At 57.2% G+C, this 18,480-nt stretch overlaps 1 protein-coding gene across 3 annotated transcripts; it reads left to right on the top strand.

The window, feature by feature from the left end:
• Positions 1-7,918: 7,918 nt before the first annotated feature.
• On the top strand, positions 7,919-17,971 carry SGCA (sarcoglycan alpha). Of its 3 annotated transcripts, none has more exons than XM_045299870.1 (10): positions 7,919-7,990; positions 8,562-8,681; positions 8,781-8,932; positions 9,228-9,300; positions 9,633-9,831; positions 10,327-10,489; positions 12,181-12,389; positions 12,647-12,673; positions 17,427-17,619; positions 17,842-17,971. In XM_045299870.1, the coding sequence occupies exons 1-9, from the start codon at positions 7,954-7,956 to the stop codon at positions 17,605-17,607; spliced, it is 1,161 nt and encodes a 386-aa protein (XP_045155805.1). In that variant the 5' UTR covers positions 7,919-7,953; the 3' UTR covers positions 17,608-17,619; positions 17,842-17,971. The 3 variants fall into 3 exon arrangements, with proteins under 3 accessions (XP_045155805.1, XP_004707117.1, XP_045155804.1); XM_004707060.2 differs by having other exon boundaries at positions 8,778-8,932; XM_045299869.1 differs by having other exon boundaries at positions 8,778-8,932; positions 17,808-17,971.
• Positions 17,972-18,480: the final 509 nt, after the last annotated feature.

Here is an 18,480-nt window from a genome sequence, read left to right as displayed (position 1 = left end):
CCACAAAGTTTAGGAAGAAGTGCCAGCTATCGCAACACTTCTTATTGAACAGTCTGCTCTCTCTCCCTGCATTGCCATGCCACCACCATTATAAATCAAATCCCCACATGTGCTTGGGCCTGTTTCTGGGTACGCTGTTCTATTGATCTCTTTGTCCAGCTCGGCCCCAATACCACATGGTTTTAATTACTGTCGCTGACAAATAAATCTTTCTCTTTGGCAGGGGCAGGCTCTCTCCTTGCTTTCTTTCAGAATTATCTAGCCTCTTTTTGACCGTTCTCTGTTGTCCCCTATGAATTTCACAATCCACTTGTCCCACCATGAAAAACATCCTCTTGGGCATTTCCTACACTGCCACTGATTTGATAAATTAATGAGAGAATTGTCTTCCTGATGCCAAAGCTTCTAATCCGTAAACTTAATCCATGTTTATTCCTGCTATAGCCCCAAATAATGTTTTCAACATGAGGATTTTGAAACATCTCTTGTACTCCACCACCACACACCCCTCGGGTTCTGAGCCATTTTGATTTAATCGTGGATTATTTCTTTGGTTGCTTATTGTGGGTTTTATTTTATGTTTTATCGTGGATGATTTTTTTTTAAAGATACAGTGTCTGCGTTGTGAGATCATTGCCAGTGCACAGAAACACCGCTGAATTGCGTTCCTTATCTTATTTGTGTTTGGATGCTGAACTTTGGCCAGCAACGTTGAGGGGCTCTCTTAATCACGCTCATAACGTGCCCATAAAAGCTCTTGGGTTTTCTAGGGGAATCATGTTATCATCTCGCAAAGACTGTGAGAGATTTTCGTCTCTCTTATTTTCCTAATCCTTCTATCACGGGGGCCCTGGCTTCTTCATCTGACCCCTCCCGCTCTCAGGCTGTGTCAATGGGCTGGCTCTGGGCATACTGCCTCGCATTGGCATTGTGAGCTATAAATAAATAAAAGACCCCTGACTTTCCTGAGCTTTACAGTTTCCAAAGCACTTTGCCTTCCATTATCTATCTGTTCCCTTTACCCCTTTCCGGAGAGGGAGTGTCCGGGTGCTCAGGGCTCAGCAGGGCATGGGTGTGGGACACTGGAAAGCCCCGCGTGTGTGTGTGTGTGTGTGTGTGTGTGTGTGATATACAGTGGGGTGCAGTCGGGTGGGGATCCGGAAGCGGGTGGGGGGGGCGTACCTGCTGAGGATGGACGCCTTGGAACCCCCTCTTCCGACACCCTCCCGCGACCGCGGCGCTCCGCACGCACCGCGGCCGCGCACCTCCAGTCCGGGGCGGGGCTCTCCGCCGCCCCGCCCCGCCCCCCGCGCCCAGTTGCGCGCAGGCGCAGGTGATCGCTGGCGTTCGCGCCTGCGCCCCCTGGCGGAGCCCAGGCGGAACCACACCCTTTGTTGTCGGCGCTCGGGGAAGGCGGGGGGCCGGAAATGTGGGTGGAGTCTGAGGCAGCCGCGAGCCCCGGATCCTCACAAGGACCAGAATTCCTTCCTTTGTCCCACCTGATAACAGATGGTTCCCCCGCCCCCTTCTAGATGCGGGGGAAGCCGGACTCCCGACGACCTGGGATCAAGGGGCTTTCGGAGACAGGTTCCGACACGGAGGTGGAACCAGAGCTCACCTGGTCTGAGTTCCCTCGTTCACGAACGGCCGTTCATTCCGCGGAGACAGAGTCGGGCATCGGCGGGGCGCGGGCAGAGATGCGGGCGAAGGGCAGGGCACCTGGAGCGGGGACGCCAAGGTGGAAGGCTGAGGGGCCTGACTGCTCAAGCCCCCAGCCCGGGCCCCCCGGGCCCCCAGGAAGGCCATCAGCTGCCGTGGATTGAGGCCAGCCAAAGGCTTAAAGCCACGAGGTCCTAATGATACCACTAATTAACAAAACGCGCAGGAACCACTCATTTCGAACCTGGCAGAGAAAGAAAAGGGAGCAGGAATTGGTCCTGTCTTTCCCAGAGGAACGTTGCCCGCGGGAAGCCAAAAAGGTAAATTCTGTAGTGTTCCCGCTGTGAAAGGAAGAAGGAGTGACCGCATTTGCCTGCCACCATTTGGGCATCTTGAGTGGCCGCTAACACCACGGAGGACAAATGTCTGCGCCGCTGATGGAAGAGGCAATTCTACAAAATGGTCTTGGAGAAAATCGAACATGCTTAGTGACAACGTGCGGGGAACCACAATTTACAGGAGAGACGATTTACAGAGAGCATGGAGGTTGGGGCACGTGGGAAAGAGCCCGAGGTGCAACCAGCACCTCTCTCCAGAACAATTGACCAGCTTTCTGGAGGGAACTGTGGGTGGTGGGAGACCCTCGGACTCACAGACCCAAAGGGGAGCCTGTTTGTCATGGCAGTATGTACATCTCACTTGGGGCCTGCTCACACACTAATTAGAAAACAAATTCTGACATTTATGAGAGGATTGGAAATTCAGACACTGGAAATTGGGTGTGAAGAAACAAGAAGCCATTGTTAGAAGCAAGGATGTGATTAGGTATCATCATTGTGATGATTATCATTATTTTTTCAAGGCGTTGTTACCCTTAAGTGATCTGATGGTGCAATGGTGACATGCTCGCTCATCAGCTAGCAGAAAGTCGGTGGTTCAAGCCCACCAGGGGGTCTGTGGAAGAAAGATTGGCGCTCTGCCCTTGTAAAGGCTTTAGCCTAGAAAATCCTGCAGGGCACTTCGTTTTTAAAAATCATTTGATTGGGGAGCTCTTACAAATCCTATAACAATCCATCATACAATTGTATTGAGCACACTTGTACATATGTTGCCATCAACATTTCCAAAACATTTTCTTTCTACTGGATCCCTTGGTATCAGCTCCTCTTTTCTCCCCTCCCACCCCCATGAATTCCTTGATTCATTATACATTATTCTTTTTTTTTTTTTTTTTTTTTTTTTTTTTTTTTTTTTCTTTTTTTTTCTTATTTTGTGACAGAGTGAGAGAGTGAGAGTGAGTGAGTCAGTCAGTGAGTGAGAGAGTGAGTGAGTCAGTGAGTGAGTGAGAGAGTGAGTGAGTGAGAGAGTGAGTGAGTGAGAGTGAGTGAGAGTGACAGAGTGAGAGAGAGTCACATTATTCTTGTTGTTCCGTGTCTTACACTCTCCCTTGTCTCCCTTCACCCACATTTATGTTCTTCGCCCCCCCCCCTGTGGAGGGTGGGGTGGGGCGGGCTGCAGGGCGCTTCTGCTCTGTAGCTTTGAGTACAGCACCCCAGCACCTTTTAGAGTTCCATGCACGTGCAGATCTGGAGAACAGAACCAAGGGGAAGGGAAAACTGGGAGGGGATAAAGTAACCAGACGGGCTGGGGCTTGATAACCGGTGAGGCTGGATAACGGATACATGGGTGCTCCTTATATTACTCTGTGCGCTTTTCCTCTATGTTGAAATGTCCAAAATAAAAGTAACCCCCCCAAAGTGGGGTAAAGCCCTGTGACCTCCCCCCATGCCCCTGTCACCAAGGAGAGGGGGCTGAGTATAACCTACAGCAGCAGAGGATGCTGCTGGGCCAGTAACCCAGGGCTTTGGGGCTGGCTCCCCTGAAGCGGCTGAGGATCCCCCCCAAGGGGAAGTAGCCGCCGCTTTCCAGAAAGGAAGGCCTCCGTGAGCCTGGTGGCACTGGGTATAGGCACTGCCACCTTAAGACAGCTGAGGGTGTGAGTGGGTGGTTCCAAAAATAGCAGGGGAGGCGGCAGAGGGGAGTCACATGGAGCAGCCAAGAGGCTGAAGCCTGGGCAGCAGGCCCAGAGCCCTCCAACTCCCCCTGTGCCTCCAGAGTGTTCCCCCAGGCTTGCCCTCTGGGTCAGAGAAGGCACGGGGAGGGGAGGTGATATGGGGACAAACACCATGCCACTTGAGTGGCCGAGTGGACGCTGACTCTGGGATTTGGTGACTCTCCAGGGACAGGGATGGGTGGGACGGTCAGGTGGAGACGGAGAGGAAGGGACAAGGGCTAAGTCGCCTACCCAGGAGTCATCCTCATCTGCAGATGAATGCCCTCTCCCTGAAGCTCGACCTTGGGCAGGTTTCAGATGTCCTTGGCCTGGGGTGTTTGTTCAGAAGTGAGGTGGGTGTCATCTGTGGTCCTGTAGCTCTTGAGAGATTCACATAACCATCCACCCACAAGGGTGGTCTCTGACACCCACCAGCCAGTCCCTGCCTCCCTCTCAGGGCCCCTGGGGAGGAGTCCCTTTGCTCTGAATGCGGGGAGGGAAGGAGACCCCTCCATTCCAGCTCCAAGATGCAGGAAGGAAGGAAGATTTCGCCCAGGAGACAAGTTTGTCAACAGCTGCTGGGATTGGGCTTTAGTCACAAAAGTGCTTTCCGTACAGGTGCTTCCCTAGTGTGACTCTGGAGAAGTGATGCGCCCTGCCGAGCCTCAGTTTTCTCATCTGTAAAATGGGGGTGCTAGCAACACGCCCTGCTTCGTGGCACTGCTGTGGGGATGGAAGCAGTTCATATGTGGGACCTTCCATAAAAGCTATGATACACTAGCAGCCCAGAGCTGCTGTTAGGCAGGCTACTAATTAGTACCATTCCTCTTAATAGGCAGTCTCTAGCAGGTCAGGGGTTTGCTCTGCCCCCACTCCCATGCCTGGTACATAGTAGTTGCTCAGGAAATATGTGCTGAATTCATGTCTTGTCCGTTGCTCACAGAGAGTGAGCTGAGCGGGGAGCGTTATTCTCACCCCTTTGCAGCGATGGAAACAAAGGCCCAGAGAGGCTGAGTGACTGACTGGATCCAGGCCACGCCTCCAGTGAGTGGGCCAGTGGGATCGGCCAGGCCTGGCTCTGCTTAGCCTCTGGTCACAGGGCCTTTGAGCCAGTGAGGGCACCCCGTCGTCCATTTACCTGGCTGGTCCTGTCCTGGGGTACTGGCTGGGAACCTGGTCTGGGGTGAGGGTTGTGATCTTAAGCACCTGTCACGCTACACCTGCTGTGGTCCAAGGACACAAAGGTCTAAGAATCTAGTCTTCAAGGTGGGGACCCTGGGTGGTGCACACTGTGAAGCGCTTGACAACGAATTGAAAGATTGGCCATTCCAATCCGCCCACAAGTGCCTCCAAAGCGCTTCCAATCGAGCACCCAAACCCAAGTCACTGCCATCAAGTCAATTCTGAATCACCGCCACCCTGTGGGACAGGGTAGAACTGCCCCGGTGAGTTCCCGAGACTATAACTCTTTACAGGCCCAGAGAGCCTCATGTTTCTCCCCCAGAGAGGCTGGTGGTTTCGAACTGCCGACTTTGCAGTTGGCAGCCCCATGAGTAACCACTACCCCACCAGGGATCCTTCCACCTGGGACCTGGAGGAGGGCACTCCTCCTCTGACATACATCGGGGTCTAGTCTGTGGCAGCTGGTCTGGATTGGAGGTTTAGTCACCAAAGAGCAGAGAGCCCCCACAGTGCTGGGCGGATGGGGTTGGAACAGGGGCTGTCACCGGTTAAGGACTGTGTTAGTCTGGGTTGACTAGAGAAACAAATTCACAGATACTCATAGGTATATGAGAAAGAGCTTTATATACAAGTGCAATTGAATATTGAGAAAACATCCCAGCCCAGTCCAGATCAAGTCCTTAAGTCTGATATTAGCCCATATGTCTGATACCAATCTATAAATTCCCCTTCAGACTCACGAAACACATGCAATGATGTCAAATGCAGGATGATCACAGGCCAGTGGGTGGAAAGTCTTGTGGATCCAGTGGCGTTGTAAGCATCTCAGCACTGGCAGGGGTCTCCACGTGGTTTCTCCAGCTCTGAGGCTCTGGCTGCCATCAGCCTGTCTCCATGTGGCTTGTTAACTTGAGGATGTCTCCCAGGGACTGAGCAAGTGTCCTGCAAGCTATTTATCTCCTTAGCACCTCCGAGTGGTCATCAAGCTGCATCTGACTGACAGGCGAAACTTCACCCCTTCACTCTGAATCCTCAAATTGACACCAGATTATGTAACTATCACAAGGACTATCATCCAGCCCTAGCCTACCTTCCTCCCTGTGTGTTGTTAACCTGCCTCACACTGCACTGGGACTGCCCTGCAACCAACCTCGGTGGAATTTTTACAGTGTTCTGCATTGCCCAAAGATGGAGATATTATGCAGGCTGTCTGGGCAATCCCACCCAGAGGGTCCTGCTGGACAACTGGCCTGCTGGGTCGGGAAGCTATTGAAGAAAGTGGCCTCTTACTGTCTTATCTGATTGCCATGGTGATCATCTTGTGACCTGAGGAACCGAAAGCACCTGGAAAGGACATGATGGCCCTGTGACACACCCTCCCCCTCTCCCCCCAGGCTGTGCCTCTGCATCCCAGTGTGAATGGATGTAAAGGACTCCCTGAGGACAGACTCCCAGCTGCTATTGCTTTCTCAGCAAACCTGTCTCCTCCCCTACGTGGAGGTGGTGGATTGGCTCTGCTGTTCCAGGGCACAAACCCCCCTGAGTGAGGGCCAGTGGGATGTGCCCAGGAGCGGGAGGGGCATCCAGTTCGGCTGGGGTGGGGTTGGGAAGGTCAGCTAGGCTTCCGAGAGGAGTGGTACCTATGCCCAGCCCAGTCTTGTAGGCCAGCCTGCTGCTTGAACGGGCGCAGGAAGGGAACTCCAGAGAGAGGCTGGGCAGCCCTCCTGAGGGGGAAGCAGGGTGCAGAGAGAGGGGAGCGAGGATTCTGGATGGGAGATGGCATTGCCAGGTCTCTGGAGGAGGGCCTGGGCTGACCGACATGCCCTGAAATGGGTGACTTTGATGAACAGAACAGACCTCTGTTTTCTCACCGTTCGGTGCAGGAGGCTACACGTCTACATTCAGGCGCGCGCTCCGTCAGGCCTCTTCGTTTTGCTGGTGCATCGGGCGAGCATTTACAGAGCAGACCGTCGTTTCACCTCCGACAGTTCATTGCCCGATCTCCTTCACAGCAACCCCGCCATGTGGCATCACTGGCCCACGTTCTCCTCCTGCTTCCCCTCTTCCCCTCACTCCTCTCCTCTGCCTTCGTCCTCGGGAGAAGGCTGCCCTTGGAGCTCAAATGGCTGTTGCTACTGCTGCTGTCGGTTCCTTAGTTCCTTTTCATTTTCCTCGGTTCTCCGGCAACCCCCCGGGCAACTATCTTCCTCCATCTCTGCTCTGCGCCCTGACCTGCTCATTTACACACTCGAGGACACTCAGACAACCCCCCCCAACCAACGGCTGGGTTCCTTCTGACTCCTAGTGCCCCTAGAGGACAGCGTAGAACTGCCCCTTTGGGTTCCTGAGGCAGCCTCATGTCTCTCCTTCCGAGCAGCTCCTGGGTTTGAATTGCTCATCTTGCAGTTTATAGCCCAACACATCCCCCTCCATGCTCCCTGTCCCCACAGGGCCCCCAGAGCTGTCATCTTTCTCTTGCAGAGTGGCTGGTGGGGTGCAGCTGCCAACCTTTGACCTCTCAGTGAGCGGCCCCAGTGCTTAACCACTGGTATCGCCAGCCCCCAGCCCGCAACCCCCTGCTGCCATCCAGTGGATTCAGACGCTGCTGCTCAGGACCCTGTATCGGGTGTCTGAGATTGTGAGTCTGTACGGGAGCTGACAGCTTCCTCTTTCTCCCAAGAGCGGCTGGCGGGCTTGAACCACCAACCTACTGGTTAGCAGCCCAGAGCTTAAGGACACCACCAAGGTGCAGGAGTCAGGATGATTGAGAATACGTGTTTCTGGAGACCCAGTTCTCTAACACTCACCATTGGCAGCTGGGGCATTTGAGGGCAGTGACAGTATTAGGGCTTCAGGGGGCACTGATGTCATCAGGCTGGCATTTCAGAAAAGAGATTCTGGGCACTGGGCAGGGGTGGAGGGACATTGTCCTGTGAGGACAGGCCGGCGTGCTCTGCGCGGGGATGGGCAGGGCCCAGCTGCTCCTGCCTCTCCCTCTGCCCGCCTTCTCCCTGCTCTTGTCCCTGTCACTCAAGGGGCTGGCCAGGCCCCGGGAAGCCATGGCCGCAGGGCTGATCTGGACGCTGCTTCTTATGGGCAAGCCGGGGCCCCTTCAGGGGTGGGGTGTAGGAGGGAGGGAGGATGGACATTTAGGAGGTTCTTCAGGGAGGGAGGACTTTGGGGTGTTGACAGCCTGCGGCCGGGGGTCTGGGAATGGGCTGGGGGGTGTGAGGGCTGGGGCTGTCCTGGAACCCCTGGGCCCTTTAATGGGCAGGCTGGCTTGCAGTCACTTGTATCCAGGCCCAGGCTAAATTTGGCCCTGAGCGAGGGCGGGTGCCAGGCAGGCCCAGGGTCCTGCTCAGATGCTGGGCCCCTGGCTCAGCTCCTCCCTGGGCATGAGGAGAGGGGCATGTGACCAGGCGCAGAGAGCCCCTCTCTCCCCAGCCTCCTTTGAACACACATGCAAATTCATCCCAACTTCAGGGCTGTCTTCCGGGACATGACTCTGACAGGGCCCTAAATGGAGTCCCTCCATGAGTCCCAGTGAAGAAGCCAGGTCCAGCAATGGTCATGTTACTGACCACGTGGGGACCCAAGGAGCTTATCCTCTGGCCTATGTCTGAGTTGGTCCTCGCGGGGTGGGGCGGGGGGTGCTGGGGTCTCATAGGCCTCCTGGCCAGCCTGGCGGGCACCCAGACCCAGCAGCTCACTCTGCACCCGACGGTGGGCCGCCTCTTTGTGCACACCCTGGACCACGCCACCTTCCTGCGCCTTCCTGAGCAAGTCGGTAAGCCTGCCTGAGTTCCAGGGAGCCCTGGCCCTGCCCCTCCCGCGGGGGTTGGGGAAGGTTCTGCCTGGAAGCCCCTCTTCTCTCCTCCACCAGCAGTGCCACCCTCCGTCCGCATCACCTACCACGCCCACCTCCAGGGACACCCAGACCTGCCCCGTTGGCTCCGCTACAGCCAGCGCAGCCCACGCCAGCCTGGCTTCCTCTATGGCACCGCCAGCCCAGAGGATCGCGGCCGGCAGGTCATTGAGGTATCCGCAGGGACCCTGCTGGGCTGTGTGCACCCCTCAGAGAACCCAGGGGACTCCCTGAGCCTCTGATGATCCCACCGTGCTTGCTCGCAGTCAGTGGCTCACCAGGACCCCACAGTGTGTCAGAGGAGGACTTTTACTCATTTTCTTTTTTTAACAAGTAGATCACCTGGCCCTTCTTCCGAGGCACCCCTGGGTGCATTTAACAATGAACTGTGCACGTCACCCAGGAACTCACACAGACGAGTGTGGTAGTGGAGGTCTCCTCCCCAGCCCCACCCCCCTCTTCCTGTAGGTGGTAGCCTATAATCGGGAGAGCTTCGAGACCACCCAGCAGAGACTGGTGCTGCTGATTGAGATCTCGGAAGGTACCCCCAGCCCACCCTTGCCCCACCTGCTGGGATCTCTTGAAGGTGGGGGCTAGGGGGAGTTGTTGGAGGGAGAGGCTTGGAGAGGTCAGGTCAGGGCATCCTGGAAAGTGGGGGCTCTAGGAGGCGATGTCCCCTGGTGTCAGAGTTCCTCGGGGCCTGACCTCTCTGCTGACAGACACTGTGGCCTTGGGCAAGTGGTGGAGGCAGTGTGGCACAGCCTGGTTGGAGGGCAGGGTGTTGGGAGAGGCAGGGAGGAACTGGGAGCCGGGCGGTGGGGGGTGCAGAACTGGAGCTGGGGCTAGCCTGAGGTGCCCGCCTGGCCCTTCCAGGCCCCCCACTGCCGTACCAGGCGGAGTTCCTGGTGCAGAGCCACGACGTGGAGGAGGTGCTGCCCTCAGCGCCCGCCACCCTCTTCCTCACGGCCCTGGGGGGCCTCTGGGAGCCAGGCGAGCTCCAGCTTCTCAACATCACCTCGGCCTTGGACCGTGGGGGCCGCGTACCCCTGCCCATCGAAGGCCGGAAGGAAGGGTAGGTGTTCAGCCCTTGCTTCCACCAGAGGAGAGGCTTGTCTGCCACTGGCTTGTGGGCTTAGAAGAGAGGTCCCTCCCCCGCCCCACCCTGACCTTGTAGGACAGGGTGGAATCGTCAAGGCTGTGGTCTTTAGGAAAGCAGCAGTGGGTTCCAACCACCAGGTGGAGGTGGGCTGGCCCACTCTGGGCAGCCTCGCCCCTTCCCCTGTGCCTCCCAGCAGCACACCACCGCCCACCCTGCCCTGCTCTTGCCCACCTGGTCCAAACCCAAGTCCTTCTGGAGTCTGCTCTTCCCAATGCCCGTGAGGACCTGGGGGCATTCCTGCAGGTCCAAGGCTCCCTGCCAGTTCAAGGTCACGCCCACAAGGCTGTGGGAAAGTTCTACTGGCTTTGGTTCCCATTCTCTCAGGAACTTTCAGAAATCCCCCCATGGGTGTTCTCTTCTCTGACCCCTACCCGTACCTCACTCACAGGGGCTTCTCTCTGGGCTCAGGGTGTACATCAAGGTGGGCTCTGCCTCCCCTTTCTCCACCTGCCTGAAGATGGTGGCGTTCCCCGACAGCCGGGCCCGCTGCGCCCAGGGCCAGCCTCCACTTCTGTCCTGCTACGACACCTTGGCACCCCACTTCCGTGTTGCCTGGTGCAATGTGACCTTGGTGAGGAGGGTCCCTGGTGGTGGGTGGGGCTGAAGCATGGTTCCCCAAATAGTATGTAAACACACACACACACACACACACACACACACACACACACACACACACACGAAGTTCTATCTCCTACCACAAGAGGGAGACAGAGTCCACAATCCAGACGTGGCCTCTGGGGCCAGTCTGGAGCAAGGACCAGAACAATTCATCCTTCCCCACCAGCCCTTTCCCCACCAAAGACCTCCGAGGTCTGACAGTTCCGTCTCCGTCCTTCATGGGTGTCTCCTCCCTAGCCTGCCTGTAATAACAAAAAACCCAAACGGAGCCCATTGCTGTCCAGTGGGGATGTTGTCTTTAGGTGTCATGCCCCACAGAGCGAAACCCCGCCGTCCTCACAATCATTCCCTGCTTGAGCCCAACATTGCAGCCACAATGTCAGTCCAGCTCCGTGAGGGTCTTCCCCTTTACTGAACAGGACACCCTCCTTCAGGGACTGCTCTCTCCTGACAACCCGTCCAAAGTTCCAGCCTCCCCTTTAAGGAGCACGCTGGCCCCAGGCCACCCTACACGATAGAAAAGGACTACCCCAAGGAGGGCCAAGGCTCTGAGTCTGTACAGAAGCAGTGGTCTCGTCCTTCTCCCTGGGAGTGGCCACTCGTCCTTCTCCCTGGGAGTGGTCAGTGGGTTCCAATGGCCAACCTACAGGTCAGCGGGACAGTGCTTAAGTCCTGTGCCACCAGGGTAAGGCGTGACCAACTCTCACCCTTATTTTGTATGCACCCACGTCAGTTGTCATTTCTCTTTGGGATATGAAACTGGCATTTGGGATATTGGAGTGTCTAGATTCTCCGATTAGGAAGGTTCTCAACCTTCCTAATACCCTGACCCTTTAATACAGTTCCTCACCTTGTGGTGACCCCCCAACCATAAAATTATTTTTGTTGCTACTTCATAACTGTCGTTTTGCTGTTATGAATTGGGTGACCCCTGTGAAAGGGTCATTCGGCCCACAAAGGGGTTACGACTCACAGGTTGAGAACCACTGGTAAAGAGAAGCTTCCCCCGGTGGCGCTGTGGGCAGCCAACTGCAAGGTCAGTGGTTCAAGCTAACAGAGCCCTACTGGCACGATGGTGATATGCTTGGCGGCTCCCCAGAGGGCTGGGCAGTTTGAATTTCCTACCCAGTGCCCACTGCAAGACCATCTGCTTCTGAAAGAGGATGGCAAGAAAACCCACGTGGTGGCTCTCGTCTGTCACACGGGGTCGCTATGAGTCGGCATCAACTCCACGCACCAATGACGACCCAGGGCCCGGAGACCTGAGTCCCTTCTGGGAACCGCTGGGAAGCTCTGTCCCTGTGGAGGGGCTGGTTTGAGTCACCCGGCAGGGATTGGGGATGGGCAGTTTTCCTGAGCACTTGCTATGTGCCGCCGACCATCCTGGGAGAGACAGGCCCACCAAAGCCCTACTCGCCCATAGTCAAGATTTGAACCCAGGCTTCGGGGCCCCAGAGCTCTGCTCTAACTACTGTCCAGTCCTGCCTCTCTTCCAACTTGACGCTCCAACTGGCTCGGCCACTGCTTGTCCTGATCAGTCACATGGGCTGGGGGAGGCAGGCGGGAGGAGGAACCTACCATGGCTCCTGGGGGTTCTCTGTGCCCAGTCAGGCATGCCTGGTCAGTTCTGGGTTCTCGGGGCAGGTGGACAAGTCAGTGCCAGAGCCCGCCGGCGAGATGCCCACCCCAGGCGACGGGATCCTGGAGCACGATCCGTTCTTCTGCCCACCCACGGAGGCCACAGGCCGCGACTTCCTAACGGATGCCCTGGTCACCCTTCTGGTACCCCTGCTGGTGGCCCTGCTGCTCACGCTGCTGCTGGCCTATATCATGTGCTGCCGGCGGGAGGGACGGTGAGTGTCGTCGGGGAAGCGGGCAAGGGAGGGCAAGGAGGATGGCTCTCACGTCTGAGGACCTTGTGGCCCTCCCCCTGCTGCCCGGGGACCCAGACGCCTCGGGAGTGGGCTCCCCCACCAGAAGAGGATGGCACCAAGCCCACCTAGCCCTCCGGTCCGGCCCCCTGGACCAGGAGACATCAGTGTGCCAATGAACCCCTGTGGCACAGAAGTCAAGGCCCAGAGCTGGCTAACCCCCTCCTTGCTTCCTGCAGGCTGAAGAGAGATCTGGCTTCCTCTGAGTGAGTAGGGGAGCTGAGGGCAGGGCGGGAGCTCCTCCGGGCCCCCGAGCAGCATGGCTAACCTAAAGGGCTCTGGTTGCTAGGTGCCTCCTTGTGACCTCTTCACCCTACCCAGGACTGGCTGGGTGCTAGCTCTGACCTCCTTGCCTTGCTGCTGCTTTTCTGGGATAAGTAGAAGAGTCGGATGTGGGACAGGGCAGGGGCTCTGGCCTAGCTTTGGGGTGTGCTGCCTACTGAGGTGGGAGAAGGGTTTGAGAATGAGTGTAAGACGCTCACAACACACATGAGCATGCGCGCACACACACACACACACACACACACGCACCCCACTTTAACACGAGACTGACACCTGGGTCCCCACCTGCCAGCTCTGCCGCATCATTACTTGGTGCCCCTGCAAAACACACCTCACCTGGCAGGTGGTACTGGGCATGGAGGGACGCTCTGTGCCTCAGGCCCTGCCTCCAGCTGCCCCCACCTTCATTTGCCTGAGACCTCCCTCCCCCATGCGTACCCTCCCCCCTCCCTCCCATGTCCTTGGGCCCCAGAGGCTCCTGAGGTCAGTGGTCAATCACGGGCTCCTTTTATTGGCTGGGCACTGAGTCTGCAGCGGCTGTCCGCCGGCTTGGCCCGACTCCTTAATGGCCGCCGCATCTTCTGGCCACCCTGCGGACACTATTTTGCCTTTGTCTGGAGCCCAGTAGTGACCAGCACTTTCCTGGCCGCCTCTGCCCAGGTGGCCGCTGCCCAGGCCTCCGCTGCCTGGGCCGCCGGTGCTGCCGTCTCTTGACGTGGACCTTGGCCTTGGCAGACTTCTTCTTGCCCATGCGGAAGGAGCCAGAGGCCCCCTTGCCGGTCACCTGCTTGAGCATGCCCTTGTCCACCAGCCCCTTGAGCACTCGCTTGAAGTGCAAGGCATTGTGGGCCATGTCGTAGCCCGCTTTGGCCACAGCCTTCTTCAGGGTGGCAAGCGACGTGCGGAGGCGTGCACCCTTTTGGGCCACTGCCCCCAGGATCACCTGGGACATGCTGGTCTTCTTCCGCTGGGCCCTGGGAAGGGCTCCGGGCCCCGGCTCGCTCTTGTTAGGGATGCTGGACACGCTGGTCAGCCGGCTCCTGCCAAGGGCAGTGGTGGAGGCCAAAGGCATAGTGGGGGGTGGCAGCGAGGTGTCTTTCTGCATCTCTCCCTGCAGTGGGTGAAGGGAGCTGGGTGTGAGGGCCTCCAGGGTGGCGGCCGCCAGTCTCCCCTGGACTGCTCCTCGGTGGCTGAGAGAAGTGTGCGTCCCCTCAGAGGTCCACACCATCCCCTGGGTGGCCAGAGAGAGGAGCTTTGCCCACAGCTGGCCTCACCGACTGGTGCCCGGAGTGCAGGGGGCAGCAAGGTTATCTTAGCAGTGACCTCAGGGGGCTATTGTGAGGCTGCCAGAATCCTTTGGGGGTCACAGTAGCCCCATTGTTCCCCCACTAGGAGGGGTAAGTGGGAGAGGTCAGATTGAAGGGCATCTGAAATCCCAGGTACCTTGGGGAGGAGGGCTAGGGCCGCGGGGCCCACAGGGGTTGTGCGCACATTTGAACGCACCACACGCGTGCCTGTGTGAGCCAATCTCAGGATAGTCTGCGGCCCCGTGTTAGACCTGCCATTTGACCCTGCCATCTCAACCCACCGGGGGTTGGAGTCTCTGGGTTGAGGGATGTTATGTTTGAACACCAGACTTGCATCGGGGAGCTGACACTCACGGGTGGAGTCACCCTGGGTCGGAATCCCCTAGCCAGTCACGGGGTGGGAATTTTTATGGTGGACTTGTTTTCCAGAGAGAACAGATCGATCGTGCTTTGATCAACTTTCTATACCAAACAGTTACAAGACCATGATTGAAAAAACAGACAAACATTTTATTGGGGGCTCGTACAGCTCTTAACGCAATGTAGACATCCATCCATTGGGTCAAGCACATTTATTTGTACATAGGTTGCCATCATCATTTTCAAAGCATTTTCTTTCTACTTGAGCAATTGATATCAGCTCATTTACCTTCCTCCCTTCCCCTCCCTCACGAGCCCTTGATAATTTATAAATGTATAACCCCCCCCATGTGACCACGATTTTTCTCCCTTCTGTTATCATTTTTTAAAAGAGAGGTCTGCCCCTCACCGGGAGCGATGATTGTCCGTGTACGTTTTAACCGGAGAGGATTTTGTTCATCTGTTTTGGCCACATTAGGGGTCCTGGTGGCATCGTGGGGTCCTATGCAGGGCTGCTACCCACAAGACTAGCAGTTGGCACCCACCCTTGGGTGCAGAAAGAGGGGCTTTCTGCTCCCGTGAAGAGTTTCTGTCTAGGACACACACGGGGCTCTTCTGCCCTGCCCTCCCAGAGGTCCTGAGTCAGAATGGACTTGCGATCCGTGAGTTTGGGTTTGGGACTTTGTGGCCCCACGTTTGACCAATTAGAGCTTCTGTCACTGTGGGTCTTCTCTTGGGACCAAACTTTCTACCTCACCCAACTTCCCAGGACCCATTCTGTCTGTCTGGGTTTTCTCTGGAAAAGTGCTTCCTCCCTGCGTATGGCAATAATAACCAGTCTTCCCGTGTGTGGTGTTCCTCTGCGTCCATTTGAGTTGGGCGGTGCTCTGTTTTATAGAAGCCCAGTTTGTGCCCTGGTTCACGGGCTGCTGGTTTGCAGATTACGCACAAGTTGGGGTTCTGCGCCTGTGTTCCTTTGCCATCACACTTCACCCCCACCGAGCCCTCCAGGGCCCCGGCCCCCCCCTCCCCTCCCCCCGTGAGTCTGAGAGTCAGGGGCAGGGTGCGAAGGCCTGTCGGGGTTGTGGCGTGGGACTTGGGGCCTCCAGGCTCCCTGACAGCCCCACCCACAGTGGGGTGTGTGCATGTGCGTGTGTGCATGACAGGGATGCCGGCCCTTTGTCCAAGTGCTGATGTGGAAGGATTGTGGGGGGAGGCGCCGTGACTCTGGCCTCTGCTTTTGCTTTAGAAAAACATCCCAGAACTTTTTTCCATCTGTGTGAGTTACCAAAGTAATGAGACCCAGATGTGGACTGCAGGGCCCAGGGAGGGGTGGGGCTGGGCTTTCAAGAAGGCCCTTTCCCCACCAGGGGCATTACCGACCTGGCTGGCAGGCTCCACACACGTCTCCCTCCCGTCCCCTGCAGCATCCCCTTACCCGGGGATGGACAATTGTGTTGTGGACGAGTCAGCTTGCCAAATTCCAGACTCCAGCGCTCGTCTCCCCCCTCCCCCAGACTTAGACAGCGACTCCACTTCTCCTGTAGTCTCCAAAACTATAACTCTCTAAGGAAGTAGAAAGTCCTATATTTCTTCCTCATAGTAGCTGGTGGTCTCAAACTGCTGACCCTGTGGTTAGCAGCCCAATTCATAACCACTATCCCACCAATTTGTTTCAGTGAAGTCTTAAAAAAAAAAGTAGGTCAAATGAGATAGTTTCAGTTCTGCCTGGACCCCTGGTCATTCCAGGAAAACCCAATCTTCTGCTTCTGCTGAAAAGTCCCTGCTCCAGTCTGTCTGATCTAGCAACCCCGGAGTCTGGGAAACCTCCACGGGTTTGAAAACACCCTCCTCTGGAGGCCAGGCTCATGGGAGGAGCTCGCTGTAGTACAATCACGCCAGCGATGGGCACAGAAGCTTTTGCCTAACAGTGCTGCCATTGGCTGCATGCTGACCAGGTGATGCATCTGCGCGCGTGCGTGCGTGCGTGTGTGCGTGTGTGTGTGCGTGCGTGCGTGCGTGTGTGTGTGTGTGTGTGTGTGTGTGTGTTTCTTATATCAACTATTTAATTCATGCAACAACTTGAATTGGGAAGTGGAGTGATTTTCCCAAGGTCACCCAGCCAGGAAGTAGTGGCACCCAGATTCAAGCCCAAAGCAAGACCCTTGGCCGAAGTGCTGTGCTGCCCTGGCACTCGGCGTCAGTCCTGGCAGCAGAGAGCCAGCTAGCAGAGCACCACGTGGGAGATCGGGCTATGTGTCCTGAGGACAGGGAGAGAGACTTCCAGAGGAACTTTCGGATGGGTGTGGCCATCCGCCCACTCCAGGCTGCTGAGGTTTCCCTGGGTGCCCTGGGGAACCAGGGGAGACAGAGCAGGAGCAGGAGCATGGGGGAAGGCCCATGCTGGGGTACAGCTAGGAAGGGGTTCAAAGAGTGAGGACAGGTCTGAAAAGCCACGGGATGGGATGACCAGGGGCTGGCAGGGGATGGGAGAAGCCCTTCCTGGGAGGGGAGCAGCTTGGCTGAAGGCTAAGAGGTCTGAACAGGTGCTGGGAGTGAGGCCCGCTGGGGCAGCAAAGGGACAGGAGCAAGGGTGCTCAGGGGCAGGGGCCCAGAGCGATGTCAGACCATGCAGCCCACCCTGTAGATACAGGTCTGGGGGCCTGTATCCGCCGAGGGTATTGGGACCCGTCTTAGGATCTTGTGAGCACAGACCATGTGCAAGGTGCTGTTCTTGGCCCCAACTTTTCTCATCCACGCTGCACCGCGATCCCACACAGGGGGTGCTGTTAGCATCCCCATCGACAGCTGATGAGACTGGGGTGTAGGGTGGGCAAACCCAGGCACAGAGCTCTGAATCCACGTGGTCTCCCTGGAAGCTGGGCCTCACTCAGGGGCTCTGAGGGAGCACCAGGAGTTTTGGGGTGCTTGAGTTTCCCCCACGAGGGGTGAGTCAGGGGGAAGTGGCCTCCCAGGCCACCAAGCATCTCCCACACCCTGCTGCCCCCAGCATCCAGATGGTTCACCATGGTACCATCCGAGAGAACACGGAGGAGCTGCGGCAGATGGCAGCCAGCCGAGAAGTGCCCCGGCCACTCTCCACCCTGCCTATGTTCAACGTGCGCACGGGCGAGCGGCTGCCTCCCCGTGTGGACAGCGCCCAGGTGCCCCTCATCCTGGACCAGCACTGAGGGGCCAGTCAGGTGGGTCCAGCTGGGCAGCACTGGCCCCCTCTTCTGGGTGGGAGTCAGTGGTGAGGTGGGGGGCCGAGGTCACAGACCCGTCTGCCTGTGAGGTCAGCAGTGGTCCGAGGTCAGGGTGGGGGAGGCAGGAGAGCCAGAGTCTTCCCTCATGGACCCCAACTCTATCTCCCCCTGCTGTCTGTGTCCAGCTCAGGCCTCAATTTGCCTTCTGGTCCCACACAGAGAGTGGCCATGTCACCTGGGACCTGTGGACCCTAGCTCCTGGCTCACGACCCAGGCTGACAACCTGCAAAGATGGGGGCATGGGGGGCTGTCTGGGGCCAGGACCATGGAATAAATGCATCTGCTCTGACCCCTTGTTGTTGCTGGGGTCTCTCACTGCCGTCACCGTCTCTGTTTGTCTTTCTACCCCTGGGGTGGGGGGTTGGGGGTAGGAACGTCCCAGGCCAGCTCTGGCCTTGGGGCCCTAGCAGCACCTTCTTCCTAGCTCAGCTTCCAAGGAGCTGGCTGTCGGCCTCAGAGGAAGTGGCCCAGACAAGTCACTGGGAGGCTGGCATGATGGCAGACACAAGAGCTGTGCCCAGCACTCAGGCACAGGCCCCAGGTGTCCTGGCAGATAGGGCACCCCTCTCTCCCTGGGCACTTAGCCCCTAAATCTGATGGGTGAGATTCTATGCGGTAGTCACCACCCCCCCTGCCACCACATAGGCCAAGAACCAAGGACTAATTGGGGTGACCATCCTGTCCCTCCCACCACCAGCCCCAGGACAACAGCCACCTCCGCCCTTCCACTCTGCCCCCGCTCCAGCCCAGACCCAGGCAGTGCCTTTATGCCCAGCCTGTGGCCTCCACCTTCATGCC

The sequence above is a fragment of the Echinops telfairi genome, unplaced genomic scaffold, assembly GCF_000313985.2.
Source record: "Echinops telfairi isolate 266 unplaced genomic scaffold, ASM31398v2 ScPeMD7_7458;HRSCAF=8496, whole genome shotgun sequence".
NCBI classification, from domain to species: Eukaryota; Metazoa; Chordata; class Mammalia; order Afrosoricida; family Tenrecidae; genus Echinops; species Echinops telfairi.
This window is presented reverse-complemented; position numbering and strand designations above follow the sequence as displayed.